The 15191-nt window shown below is 40.1% G+C and overlaps 1 protein-coding gene across 4 annotated transcripts; it reads right to left on the bottom strand.

Annotated features, from left to right (window-relative positions):
* Positions 1–6035: 6035 nt before the first annotated feature.
* On the bottom strand, positions 6036–15191 carry LOC135468052 (molecular chaperone MKKS-like). 4 transcript variants are annotated; one of them, XM_064746071.1, is made up of 7 exons: positions 15013–15191; positions 13095–13334; positions 10802–11043; positions 9272–10298; positions 8075–8253; positions 7583–7693; positions 6036–6761 (listed from the first exon to the last, which is right to left on the bottom strand). In XM_064746071.1, exons 4-7 carry the CDS (start codon positions 10290–10292, stop codon positions 6300–6302), a joined length of 1773 nt encoding a protein of 590 aa, XP_064602141.1. In that variant the 5' UTR covers positions 10293–10298; positions 10802–11043; positions 13095–13334; positions 15013–15191; the 3' UTR covers positions 6036–6299. The 4 variants fall into 4 exon arrangements, with proteins under 4 accessions (XP_064602141.1, XP_064602143.1, XP_064602142.1 ...); XM_064746073.1 differs by having other exon boundaries at positions 10802–10894; XM_064746072.1 differs by lacking the exons at positions 13095–13334; positions 15013–15191 and adding an exon at positions 11239–11428.

Here is a 15191-nt window from a genome sequence, read left to right as displayed (position 1 = left end):
GGGATCTGCACGAGTATAAACAAAAAAAAATAAATAAATAAAAAAAGGACTGTCACATTAATAAAAGGGCGTATACTGTATAAATTCATGGCCATGTACTTTACAGAGATGTATTAAGTCTGCGTCTTCCTTCCACTTCATACGATGTGATGAATGCCTTGTCCTGTATTACTGATATATTATCTATGTTTGCATTTCAGGCTGTTACGTTTGATGAATTTTGGAATTGTGACGAAACTGAAGAAAAAATGGTGGAGCTCGAGCAAAGCGAAGACAACCGAAATCAGCGATGTGGATGGTATAGCTCTTCGCACGCTCTCTGGGGTATTCTTCACATTTGGGATAGGAATTGGTTTGTCTGTCTTAGCTCTTCTGTTAGAACTTGGTCTCAGCCACGTTCATAGAGAGACTAAACACAAAAGAAGTAAGAAAAGGATACGAAAAATTACGGAAAATCCTAAAACTATTGAGACATGACATACGCGTATGTGATGACAGTCCTCAAAAATAAACAATTGAAAATATTATTGTAGAAAATACTAAGTGAATTTTTATTGGCCATTGACATCCATGCCGGATCCATAAATTTCTCCCATATAATAATACGACATTAGTTACAATTCATGAATAGGTGTTTTTGGTACGTATGGACACTTACAAGATTATATAAAAACTTTGCATGTTATAAGTAAAATAAAAATAAGTAATTTCCACATTCAGCAGAACTTGGCGAAATCTTTGATTATACAGGTCGTTTTTCTAACATTCTCGTATCTATTTCCTCACAAAGAGGATAGTTCAAAATGGGAAATTGTAAAGGTCATTGATATTGCTGTGATAGTGTTGAAATACTGATATTGTAGTAACACTGTCGTGGACCAGACTTAATCAGGTGACAACGCTGATAAAACCAAAATCTGTGACCTTGGCTTCAGTATGAATATTAAGGAAGCATGCATTCCATATATTAGATGATAATCGTCGTAGGTTATATGTGACGACCAAATTTCATGTTATGAGAATTTGTCCAAAACTGTTGAATCTATGACAGAATATACACTGTAAACGTTTTATGCCACCAACATGCACAGAAGAGACAAAAAGTTCAGAACAGTGTTTATGTTGCACCCAGAAGATAGAATTCCTACCATGACACCTTGACGTGAGACGAGCCTTGAATGATTTGAGGGAACGTGCCTGTTAGGACACACGTGCACACTTGATGCTATTCAGCTAGTAAATCCACAAAATTTTATCCTTTTTCAACGAGTTTTATCTGGCTTTAATTAAAGATTCAGAAATTACATGGACGTATGTATTATATTAAGAACATACTCGTTGACCTGAAGAAGAAAATGATATTCAAATATTTGATGACCAACATTTTTCATTTACCCTAGAAATAAAATTATGGCAGATATCAACCCGACTTGTCAGAGGTCTTTATTCCATGATGAAATAGACGGGTAAATACAAGAATGTTGCAAAATAATATAGTGCTAAAATACAGAACCTTAAAATTCCAAATCTGAAAATTTTATCTGATGTTATATCAAAAATCAACCCATTTATGGTGTTCCGCGCATCAGCAATACACTACTTTGACCAAACAACCTTTGCATATTTTTTTGTACAAAATTACTCATCCGCATAGATTGTATGGTGTATTGTAACAAAATTACACATGCGCATAGATTGTATGGTGAATGGTGACAAAATTACACATGCGCATAGATTGTATGGTGTACCGTGACAAAATCTTAATTGGTGCATCAGTAGTACTTATAACATTTTACACCGCTGTGACTGTTACACCATAAATGTGGACATTCCTATCTGTGCTGGAGTTATCCGGGGTTTTTTAGGAGTGGGGCTGGGAGCATCTGAAGGAGGGGGTCTGCCTGACCCTGATGTATTTAAATCAAGGGGATATGACTGTAAACAAGGGTTATTGTTATTCATCAACTTTTATAATGGCCAGTGAGTATCCGTCCATGAAAAACAAATTTCAAAAATAGCTGTGTTTACAAATTGACCTGTGGACGCGAAATTTAGAGCTGTACATAGCTAATTTTGTAGGGTGTACCACCAATAAAACTTGACAAATATACATGCATTTGTTTGTCATGTTTTTCACAAGATATTAATACCTTTTTGGTACAGTTTGAACGTTTTATAGGAGAGGCGTATCTCCAGTAAGTCATCTTACAGGACAACCCGTAAGACCTAGTTCTGCTTCGCAAACCCTGTTACTTGTTATGACTATGGTAGCGTTTGTCTTCAGTCTTTACCTTAGTAATTACAGTAAATTTGGTGTACTGTAGCATTGTGCCATGGGCGCGTCTGGGAGATCGTGTACACTTATCTACGGTACTTACATGCAGTAAATGTAACCGATGTTGATAACCGTTATGCGGTGAGTAGACTCTAGTTGTCACGAATTTATAAAAAAAAAAACGCCAAAGAATTGAAAGGTTTATGGTTGGGTGACATCAAGCAGAGCGCGGAGAAATCCGCCGCATTTCTCCAGGCATCTGGCAGAGTACCTGATTTAAAGCCTCAGTCTAACTAGCGTGTGCTGGGGTCGAACATGCCACCGTTTTGCCTGACGTGACGTGGGATAATCCATTTTGCGGTTCTGTAGGGAAGCCACCAACAAATGGTTATTAAAACACAGTTAATTCCCTGAGGGCTTTTTAGAATCATTACACATGTTATCTGAGAGTGGCCTGTGGACAGATCAGTGGTCACTTCCAGTTGCATGGAAGACCCAGAGGACACACGCATATATATTTATCTATGTCCCGGGACTCAACAACACAAACGGGAAAGTATAAAGCATTCACTCTCACTTAAGTTACGAGGGCATCTGTGAGGCTGGGCATTTACTGTTTTACACAGGATCAGGATTTCACAAAATACCAGTGAGTAAGACATCTTTTTTAGATATGAGGGAACAGAGCCCTATAGAGGCCTATAGCCTGAATATTCTTCTTTAATTACAGTCATACATTACGCCACTCATAACATTGAGGAATGTGTTATCAGCGAGATTTGTAACAGTTATTACTCGGAGAGAAATGATACGAAGTAACCCAATCGTCTCTCGTGATAAATGACTTTCGTATCGTGGCTGATTAGGTTGTCTGTTTTGTGCTGAAGATGCAACATGTAGAAGAAGAAAAATGCAGTCTTTCGGCAGATATTGCCTGTGCTCATGTAATTTCTCAGCTATCGCAGCACAGACAATGTGCGCTCTGCAGACGCAGTTGACACGGGTATAGTGAAGTATATCTGAAGAAGTTTGTCGACTTCACTTAGCTGACCAATCTACGCAGTTTTAGGTGGACTAGAGTTCTAACGTTTTTCACAGTTGTGACATTAGAGGCACTTTGGACCGATCTGACGAAATCTGAAAGTATTTTCCCCTGTGTTTTACGACGGTCAAAGCCTGTGTCTTTCCCGTAGATGTCAACAACAGATTTGGTTATTTCAGCTGCACAATCACTGTTTGCTGAATCTATCAGCAGCTTCTCGATATTGAGGGTTAAGTTGTATTCCTCCCTGCTGAATCTGTCAGCAGCTTCTCGATATTGAGGGTTAAGTTGTACTCCTCCCTGCTGAATCTATCAGCAGCTTCTCGGTATTGAGGGATAAGTTGTACTCCTCCCTGCTGAATCTATCAGTAGCTTCTCGATACTGAGGGTTAAGTTGTATTCCTCCCTGCTGAATCTGCTTCCGATTTCATTCATCGGAGTGTTCAGAATCTCTGAATACTGTTGGTGAAAATCTTTTTTCGTGTACTGGTGAGGTTTTGAACCATCATCTAGTCCCACTGGGGCTTTCATATATCGAGGAAGAGGTGACTTAAGAGGAATGTTCTGTGTGCGATATTTTAGGACTTGTTTCCCCTGATCTTTAAGTGCCTATAAAGGAAAAAATCTGATCGGAGGGTTTATATGACTCTGTCTCCAACTATAATAATATTTTTTATAGCACTGCTTCACTGGACACCAGACAAAGTGTCCCACCCAGTCACCGTGCACAGATACTGGGCTCACCAGTACATGGTGTATCTCAGTTTCAATGCTGACATCTCTATAGCACTGCTTCACTGGACACCAGACAAAGTGTCCCACTCGGTCAGAGTGCACAGATACTGGGCTCATCAGCACTTGGTGTATCTCAGTACCAATGCTGACATGTCTATAGCACTGTTTCATCCGACACCAGACAAAGTGTCCCACTCGGTCAGAGTGCACAGATATTGGGCTCACCAGTACATGGTGTATCTCAGTTCCAATGCTGACATCTCTATAGCACTGCTTCACTGGACACCAGACAAAGTGTCCCACCCAGTCACCGTGCACAGATACTGGGCTCACCAGTACATGGCATATCTCAGTTTCAATGCTGACATCTCTATAGCACGGCTTCACTGGACACCAGACAAAGTGTCCCACTCGGTCAGAGTGCACAGATACTGGGCTCATCAGCACTTGGTGTATCTCAGTACCAATGCTGACATGTCTATAGCCCTGTTTCATCGGACACCAGACAAAGTGTCCCACTCGGTCAGAGTGCACAGATATTGGGCTCACCAGTACACGGTGTATCTCAGTTTCAATGCTGACATCTCTATAGCACGGCTTCACTGGACACCAGACAAAGTGTCCCATCCAATCACAGTGCACAAATACTGGGCTCACCAGTACTTGGTGTATCTCAGTTCCAATGCTGAAGTCTCCATAGCACTGCATCACTGGAAGCCAGACAAAGTGTGCCACCCACACACAGTGCACAGATATTGGGCTCATCACTACTTGGTGTATCTCAGTACCAATGCTGACATCTCCATAGCACTGCTTCACTGGACACCAGACAAAGTGTCCCGCCCAGTCACAGTGCACAGATACTGGGCTCACCAGTACATGGTGTATCTCAGTTGTGATGCTGACATCTCCATAGCACTGCTTCACTGGACACCAGGCAAAGTGTCCCACCCAGTCAGAGTGCACAGATACTGGGCTCACCAGTACATGGTGTGTCTCAATTCCTGTGCTGACATCTCCATAGCACTGCTTCACTGGACACCAGACAAAGTGTCCCGCCCAGTCACAGTGCACAGATACTGGGCTCACCAGTACCTGGTGTATCTCAGTTCTGATGCTGACATCTCTATAGCACTGCTTCACTGGACACCAGACAAAGTGTCCCGCCCAGTCACAGTGCACAGATATTGGGCTCACCAGTACATGGTGTATCTCAGTTCCAATGCTGAAGTCTCCATAGCACTGCTTCACTGGACACCAGACAAAGTGTTCCGCCCAGTCACAGTGCACAGATACTGGGCTCACCAGTACTTGGTGTATCTCAGTTCCAATGCTGACATCTCTATAGCACTGCTTCACTGGAAACCAGACAAAGTGCCCCACCCGCTCACAGTGCACAGATACTCACTTGCCGTTCAGAATCAAGGGGATAGTGCAGTGGTTGACCCGTATCAGTGTAAGGGAGGGGCAACTAACTCGTCTTAGGTAAGTCGCCTCAGTGAAGCAGCACTAGATAAGAGCGGTGGAAATCTGTCCTGCAACATCGTGGCACACTACGACATGCACTCTAAAAAACTCCTTCATGGTCATATGACTGAAAAACTGTTAAGTACGTTAAACCCTAAGCACTCACTAACTCACTCCAATACCGACATATCTACAACACCACTTCACTGGAAAACCAGACACAATGTCTCACCCATTGATGGAATCTATGTGCAAAGTTGCATTGGATAGTTAAAAAAAGATTTGCAAATACTTAATAATAACTGTTTTCACAAAGAAAACTTCCACAATTTGTATACATGTATACAATAACAGAAGAAACCTCTTCACAACATTTTTTTCAATTTGAATTTTAAAGCAAATTTTTCACCTATAGGAAGGAACTATAAATTCTTCTGCATGCAGATTTTATGATTCATATTTTCTCTTTTGTTTTTAACAAGACTAAAAGAAATAACATTAAACTGATTTGGATAATAAGCATGTATTCTTTTGAAATAATATATTCTGAGACAGACACAGGATAATCAGGCAGATTAAACTCACATTTATAACTGTAGATCAGATTCTAAAGAATTTCACATCATGCCTCGTCTGATCTGTGTTTACAATTAATTCCCATCTTACACTCCATGATCTACACTGACCCCTGATGTTGTATAGTGATCTAGTCAAAACACTTGTATTTTCACTGAATTACATTCTGGACCATTACATTCAGTGGACCAGATATCTGCAGTCTTAATTTGTATCTCTGACATACTGGTTTATGCCTAACACCGCACTGGCTGTTAGCACAGCTGTCTTAAGGGCATTTAATTGTACTGGAAAGCTATCTATCACCGTGGCTCCAGTCAACAAGTCTGTCTTTGTAACACTTGTCTTGTTATTCACAGGAAGATATGTTCCTGTATGTGGTTGACCAGAAACACTGGTAAGAGCTATCAGCTTAGTTGTCTCCCCTCGGGAGAATTCTCCACAGGAACATTTCCTAAAAAGTTTGTTTTCCTTTTTGCTGTCCCAACATGCACTTGGGGCCACCCACAAATGCTGATTGGCTGTATCAGTCATGTGACACTCTCCATCCTTACTCAGAGCCATAGCACACTGTTCCAGGCTTTGACAAAAAGCCTCTGAAACAGTCAACAGTGTCGACTTGGTAACATGAAATTTTCTCGTCAGGATCACTACTTTGTTTTCCACCTGAAAAGATGATAAAACAACATCTTACCATCGTTACACTTGGTTTACTTTATTCACTTGATTGTTGTTTAATGCTTTTTTCTTATACTATGGCAGACAGTGTGATGGGTATAGAAAACTCAAGTGCTCATGGTAAGCCACCAATCTTTTGCAAGATATTGACAAATTTGACATATATGTACACAACTGCAAACCTGTGAATGGTTGTGGGTTTCCCATGGGCTGGGGCCAGGTTCTATGCTCCACAATGCTTGTCACCATCACATAAGTGAAATATTCTTTAGAATGGCATAAAACACCAAATAAATACACAACAGCACAACATGTGGAATACAAACAGCCCCACAGGCATCACATACTTCTTTTGTCACCAGAGCAACACATGCAATGACAGCGTCAGAAATTCCCTGCCCTTGGCTAGGACTGATTTCACACCCAATATACCAGCAGTTTTGAGTCACGCACCTTTTCAATGAGTTATATCCTGCTCCTTTTAATGGCTCAGAATCAAAATCAAAAGTATGACATAAACTGAAGAACAATCTCTAAATCGTTCAAAGCCTCCTTATGTGTACCATCATACATTAAAGCATTCCCAGATATTAAAATGAACTTAACCCTGTATGAGACACAAATGAAAACTGGCTGATATTCATCTTTCAACAAGCATATATAAATAGATTATACCTTTTAATTATTAATGATGTATGTGGCTCACGTACGATCTTCACAGTTCTTGCTTTAACATACATGTAACAGCAAATAGCAAAAATTGTTAGATGTACTAAACTATTAAGTCATGTTGTTGGGAGGAGTAGTACCTGTTGACGAATGTGTCCGCTCAGGTGTGTTTGCCAGCACCCTCCCCCTGACAACACCTCAGGCTGCTGGAGATGACGATACAGACACTGCACGGCGGCTTCACTCACCACCTGCCGCCAGAAAAATACAAGAGCATACGTCAGTTTAACAGAAAGCCATCAATGCACTGCTCTTCACATAGCGAAAGGTGGAACTGGTAGTTCTAAAACTGACACTAGTGAATTTTATACAGCCCATTAAACCTGTACTTAACAGATAAGGAAAGATAAGAAACAGCCGAAATATATCCACTTATAAACTACATACGAACATTACACTTATAATGAGTTTCTAGTATTTGGTCAGTGGAAGGACAGTATTCATAATATAGAGAGCAATGACCTGGAGAGCAATGTAATCTCTACAACATCAAATAATTTACATTACAGAATGAAAAACTACTAAAAGTAAATCAGCTATTTCAAATTTATGCCACGGTCACACTGACCCACCTTTAGTTCCTCCACCCTCTCTTCTCCACTGTTACACAAAACAACACTCACATCCTTGGAAAAGAGTGAGGTCAGGAGGAGGTAACTCTTGCCATGAAAAACTTCCACTGTAATACTAGCTAGAGAACCCACACAGTTTCGAACCACAGATGGAGAAATACAACTGACAACTGGGGCTCCTTGAAATAAATGGAACAGGATATTGATAATCAGGATCTGGTAAAGTGGAAAGTAAATGTACTTCCCAAAATTATATCTAGAATAAAGGATAACGATGCAGTAGTGTCTAGCGACTGAGACATACCTAATCACGTGAAAATTCATGATTATGCAATCTCCATACACACATGTCCATGTATGTTTGAGAGACCAACACTGGCGAAAATAATTCTCTCTCTGAAACAATCTCTAAAGTTGACCAATCCTATTTACATAGATTCATCTCCAAATGCTATACATGCATTTGTAAAAAAGTAACAAAGCACATAACAAAATTGTGAAAGGCTGCTTAGTTTCTGAAGAACAGCATAAATGTTCATTGTACATACATAATGTAGCTTCTTTAAACAGCTACTCCAGTCTGAAGGCCTGTATATCTTGAAAGAAGGGTTAAATGGTAAAGATCAAGACACCGGTAGTCTGAATTGCTTTCCTAAATTGGAAAAAAAATTACTAAGTAGTAAAACCGCTGTCGTAAGTTTTGGAGGATACTTGTAGTACAGAAACAAAAGTCTTCTGTCATTTCCAATTTTGCCTGGTGTGACATCATACAAGAACACTTATCATCATCCCTTGCCACATAGGACATGTGACATCATTCCAGCATATTTGCCTAACTTAATGTCACCTGTCATCTACCTGATTCATCCTTACATATGAAATATTATCACATCACATCAGGAAAATGTTACAGAAACTGCAAAAATTTTGTCTTTAAGACTTCTATACTTACAGGTGTTCAATAGTTATATTCGTCATTCGTCATAAATTTGTTTGAACCGTGGTGTTAACTCTGTTCCCTAGGTATCCTTCATATCTTTCTAATATCTCTGTTAAGTTGCTCACGTCATGTGACCTAGTTTCTCTCGGCTCTGTGACAGCTCATACACAACAATTTCCGCCTAGCTTCTATTAGGTCTGAAATAGCACTAACTTTAAACCACATACAGTTCAATATTATTGTTGTTGTAAACATACCTGTCAACTGCTGAATGGTTTTACACACAGCTCCACCTAATCTGTCAATCACAAGGATGCCCCGTCTTTTCAAATATATCTTGATGTCTGGATGCACAACTTTTTGGCAGAACACAGCTTTTGTGCCACTGCTGAGTAGTGCCTCAGCAAAACACTGTAACCTCTGTATAGCTACATTGTCCACATTTATATCACAGTTCACTTCATAGCAGTCTGCTTCAACAAAGTCTTCGAGGTCACCAGAAAGCGAAATGTTTACAACAACAACAGGTACTGTACGATGACTATCAGACCAAACACTTTGACAGTTCAAATTCTGCACAATGGAAATATCCCTTCCACAAGTATCAAGCAGGACTCCTGCAAATACTTTAGACTCAGTGACAGAATACCCAGTCTCTGTCAAGAAATGAATAGTTTCTGGTCGACAGCGGTGCACTTTTGATTCAGGGAGGGACTGAAGAAAAGCTTCCACTAAAATTCTGCTAATGTAGTCAAGTTTGAGGCCGTATAAATTGCACAGCGGTTTTGACCCTACCACACTGTGTGTCAGTTTTAGCAGAAAATCCAAGTTGGGGTAATTCAGAGCTTGCTTACACCTACAATCTGGGGATTTCAAATAGTCGACGGCTAGCGTAAGGAAACAATCAAACAGGTCCACAGTAACATGTCGCTGGACAGAAAGGCAGAATGAATTTTCAATCAGATTGAGAGAGAGGAGCGCAGCAAACAACCCCCCATCACCAAACGCCCTCATATGACCTTGAACTGATCCGACAACCAGCTGAAGGACGGGCCTGGAAACAGACAGAGCTCCAAAAAGCCTGCGCGATGAGGATGTCACTGTCAGATGACCTCCACAGCAATTCTGTACTGACTTCAGACGACCTTGAGGGCCATATGAAGACTTGACGATATCTCGGAGAACTCTGATACAGGCCTGGAGGTCAGGAGAGTCTATGAAGTCACGCTGAAACTCAGCCTCCTTCTTAACATCCACCCTGACTTTATCCACTGACATGTCTTCCTGGGGGAGGGAAAAAAACACACAGAGCAATCACTTAATGAAGAACCACACCAACAAGTCTGTTGTCATCCAAATAACACACTTTTCAAATTTGAATAATAAACTCAATCAAAGGTTCACACCATGATAAAATGTGGCTTTTATACATATGACACCATGTCTAGACACAAAATCTGATGACAAAGTATTGATCTGTCAGAATGTTTATTTGTTTGCTTTATTTTGGCTGTTCATTATTTATTTATTTACTTGAATGATGTTTTACGCTGTACTCAAGAATATTTCACTAACTGACCAGTATTATGGAAACTGAGCACAGCCCGGCGGAAAACCACAACCGTCCACAGGTTGCTGCAAGACCTCCCAGCGCACGGCCAGAGAGGAAGCCAGCATGAGCTGGACTTAAACTCACAGAGACCGCAATGACATCCTTTAGGACTAAAAAATAACTGAGCATGTAATGCTTATTGTATGTGTCTCCAGGTCCAATCAATGTACTGTACCTTTTTGTCTCATCCTTGAGGTGTTTGTTTGGCTGCTTTCTCCTCTTTCTCTCTCCTGAAATTAGCTCGACTTTCAGACGTTGAAATCTCTGCCTGAGCAAAATATGGAAATGATGCAATGTAGGTGACAGCAACAACCAAACTTATGGAAGCAAACTTATTCCTTAATGCCCAAAGGGTTGCATTTAATATCCCTTCCCGAATCATCTTACTGGCTGCAGCTGAACTGTGAATGTCTCAATCTGAAAATACATCAAACATGACATCACCAGGATTGGAATTAAGGAACGATTAACCGTCAACATCACATTGGCAATATTTATGCAATATTAACAGGATAGACAAAAATAACTCATATATGAGTTGACCTTTCCAGGATTCTTATTGGTCGGCCTTGAGCTTGATAGTCACAGCTTTACAACGAGGTCTATATGTACCTCTCCCAGGATGGCTTCAGTGCCACCACTCTTCAAGTGCTCTATCTCTGAGGGATTTTTAACCTCTGTTTATGGCAAAGACACTTGACAGGACACCATCTCTCCAGCCAGTCATGGTACGCAGAAACCACGAAGAATAGTTCCTGTGGTGTTCCAGGAGTTCTCAGCACCCAGTGTAGCACCCGTCTCCTGTACCTGTACACAATGGATCCCGCCCCTCCACCCCTCCGCAACCTGTTTCAGAAACTGAAACATTAACTAACCTTGTTTTCTCATTTCGAACCATATCTAATATGGCACTTAAAATCACTAGATATTGAGGCTGGTTTCATGCATTTTTTCTGCTAACACTTGGAAGTCTCCCCTGAATTACATCATACAAGTCCAACCTTTACGAGTTGTCATAGCTTCGCCATTTAGTTCAGTGTAAAAAACAAGAGTGACAGCAAGCATATTGCATTTCCCCACGAAATGGTTTTCTGTTCTGCATACAGCTGTAAAAACTGGAGGCCAAAGAACCCAGGAGTTAGTTTTTTCAAGTTTCCAGACTATTTGAACCTAAGGAAGGCGTGGATTTACAGCACAAGATGGAAGGATTTTGTACCCACCAAAAACAGCCGTATCTGCTTTTGTCATTTTACAGCTGAAAGCTATGAGAGGAATGCAGCTGAATTTGCCAACAACACTTTCACACAGAAGTATAAAATACTATTAACTGAACTGAAAACTGATAGATACTAAACTTCTGTACACTAATGTCAATGTCCACATCGTACATAGCCCAACAGGCATAGTCCATCCAAAATGCCAAAAATAACGTACCTGCTTTGTCATCAAATACAGGTATGAATTTAGGATCCCTGGGAGAATAGAATGATATTTGTTGTCAAAGCTATAGCTTACCAGTCTATTGCCAATGCAGTTTGAAATGTCTGGACAACAATCAAATTCAAAGTTTGAAAACTCAGAATCTAAAGTGTGGCCAGAGATGTCAGTGTCATAAATTGGCACTTCAACATCTTCCACTACCAGGTATGTGTTCAAATTGATACAGCAGTATATTTACTTCTGTGCAGCTAGAATCAATCTGGACAATGACATCCTTTTGACACGAATTCCCATGTTAATTAAGCCAGCTAGACTTTGGTTGGCCATCCGTGACATCATCCACTGAGCTGCACTGCTGTGAAGGGTAGCTGGCTGCAGATCAGTTAGGGCAGTAAATCTATTGTTTTCGGTAGATTTAAAGTCATCAATACATTTTTCAGAAGCTTTCCAGTAACATACTGTTTGAACAGGTTAAAATCTTTATCATTAGGACCAGTAGGTAAATCTGGACACTAATCCTTTAATCTTTTACTAATGATGACTTATTTGACTGGTTTGTATGATGTAATTACCATGGCAACGCAATACCTACAATACTGATCACTATGGAAGTTAGCTGCATGTAACGTTACATGCGCTTTGTGAAATGGGCTCCTTTTTTTTTAAGTGGAACATCATTCTTTCACGAATTTGTTGATATAAGCACTGGAGTACTGCAGAAAAGATTCCCAAAGATGCTGGTAAAATTCCTAATGTTCACTAGGTTACCTACAGTACAGCTCAGGCTAAAAGTCAAAACCAGGCAGGAGATTAGTTCAGTATCTCAGAAATTGATACGAGCGGTAAACAAGTGACTTTTAGCCTGAGCTGTACTGTACACTGCCTACCAATCTCCATAATTAGGTATGTCATTGTATGCATAAATGGTACCTAGAAACAAATTTCTTGGGCTGTCAGAAGCTAGTCCTTGTAAGGGGAATAAGACAATGCTTATGGATAACAGCTTCAAGGTTTATCATAAATGTCACCTTTTGAAGTGCTCTACTTTTTACTTGGAGATGACTGGTCATCAGAAATTTCTGGTACAACAGGATGGCCAAATATTGTAGCTTTCTTCACGTCTCTTGGCACAAGAGTTTCATTCAGCTGTATACGGTACCAGGTGTAGTGTATGCCTATTATCAGGGGAATGAATGTCAACCAGACAACATTTCTTCTCAGGAATCCCTTGATCTTAGACATGGTAGTGCTTAACGAGTGGTGGAAAGCTGTAACAAAAAATGAGAAAGTTAATTACAGAGAAAATTTTAGCAATGAGATCTAAATTTTGTGCATCCATGATTATCATGATGATAAGTCAGACTCTCCTGTAAAAATTTTAGGGCAAGACTTGAAAGTCACAGATAGAAATTTCAGAAAAAGAGAAGACTAGAATCAGTGATGGTTCTATAAGAATTGTACTGATGTACTAAGAGTCTTCAACTTCAGGTAAATCCCAGTTTGCAACTATTAATTTATTTGGCTGGTATTTTACACCATACTCCAGTAACTTTCACTTATACGAAAGCCTTTCTGTGACGAAACTAGATAGAGCCAGAGGGAAACCCATGGCCATTCCCAGGTCTGCGACGTAATCAGCAACTACATGTATATACAGGAAATGAAGCCCCAGTCCGCAAACAGGTCCAACAGGTATTACAAGATTGCAACGTAAGATAAAGGTCTCAGATAAAAAACAAACCATTTTATACTGAAATGACATGTTGTAAACCTATAATAAACAGAACTAGCATAGTTCTACAGAGAAGACCAAAAGCACTGCCATGTTACCAATTCTAATCAATCAGGCTCAAGTTATTCTACAACTCGAGAGCACACCTGTTTCATATTAGCCGTACGTGTGTAGTGTACACATGATATGACATCATGTTTCCAGTTTCCCTGAAATAGTGTATCCCATGGTAAGAATTCCAGATTAACAGGTGATTTAAAGACTTATCAAGCATGCCAGAAAAAATCTGGCTGAGGTGTCTAGATCTGTTTCCACCCCTCTTCTAAAATTTAAACTAAGGACATAGGTCATAGTATTCATTGCCTTTTCATTTAAAGTATTCATGAAATGTCAACGTGAAACAACGACTGTAATGCTTCAGTATTTAATGTAATAATATAGAAGTTCAAATTGACAGAAATGAATACAAAAAAGTTTAGTCTGAGATTGCTCCGACATTAGATTTGGCTTTTTTTTTGTTCAGCCAAGGATGACCACAACTGGCAAACCAGCGTCCATTTAACAACCTGATACAATTACCTGCCCTTGTCAAATATGACGAGGCTGTCAGTATAGCCGTTCACTTCGAGCATCACTAAGGAATCTTGGACCGAGGATATAACAGATCAACGTTGTGCTTATGATAAATCCACAGACAAAAAGATAAGGAATTACATAAGCATTTGCAAACTTAAGTTAAGGCCGTGCTGACATATTTTGTAGATAATTTTTTTTGTCTCAAACTCGGTGTTGCACTGCCATGGCAACTGTATCAGGTTTTTAAATGGAGCATGCTTTGACATTGGTTTGGACCATCCATTGCCGAACAAAGCTTGGAAAATAATATTGGCTTACTGACATGTTATATTTTTTTAACTTTGGTCATGTAGACTTGGTACTTCCTTTGGGAATTGTAAACTTGAGGTTGCTGTGAAGTGGTAGAGTGATGAACTGGAACTAGCTTTTCACAATGAACATCTAACAAGGGGCTCACTGACCAACGAAAGGATCAACCTAGTCTTTATAACTGCCCTTCCTCAGCAGTTATTACCAGACATAATACCTGTGTATGGTTTGACAGTGTTCATAATCTAGGTGAGTCTGACTTGCCACTCACAGTTTGGGTCTGTGAGCGAAAAAAGTAGCCTGGGCTATAAGTTACAACAACAACTCACTCAATGTCACCTCTGCCCTGGCGGTGGCCAGACCTGCGAATCACACAAAAACCTGCCAATATTTAACAGCAATGCTCGTCAGTTCTTCATATCGTCACATGCACAATAACTGATTACACGATACACTTTGCACCAAAACTGCATGTAAAATATTGAACTTTGAAGGACACATTCACAAA

The sequence above is a fragment of the Liolophura sinensis genome, chromosome 6 (assembly GCF_032854445.1).
Source record: "Liolophura sinensis isolate JHLJ2023 chromosome 6, CUHK_Ljap_v2, whole genome shotgun sequence".
NCBI lineage: Eukaryota > Metazoa > Mollusca > Polyplacophora > Chitonida > Chitonidae > Liolophura > Liolophura sinensis.
The sequence above is the reverse complement of the archived record's forward strand: the minus strand, read 5'-3'. Positions and strand labels throughout refer to the sequence as shown.

What these genes read in the sequence shown, in the direction of transcription:
- LOC135468052 (XM_064746071.1), bottom strand. Translation starts at nt 10,292, where the DNA reads ATGTCAGTGGATAAAGTCAGGGTGGATGTTAAGAAGGAGGCTGAGTTT. An exon ending in AACCATTCAGCAGTTGACAG is followed by an intron (nt 8,254 to 9,271) that starts GTATGTTTACAA and finishes ATTTATTTCAAG; the next exon opens with GAGCCCCAGTTGTCAGTTGT. An exon ending in AGAGGGTGGAGGAACTAAAG is followed by an intron (nt 7,694 to 8,074) that starts GTGGGTCAGTGT and finishes TTCTGGCGGCAG; the next exon opens with GTGGTGAGTGAAGCCGCCGT.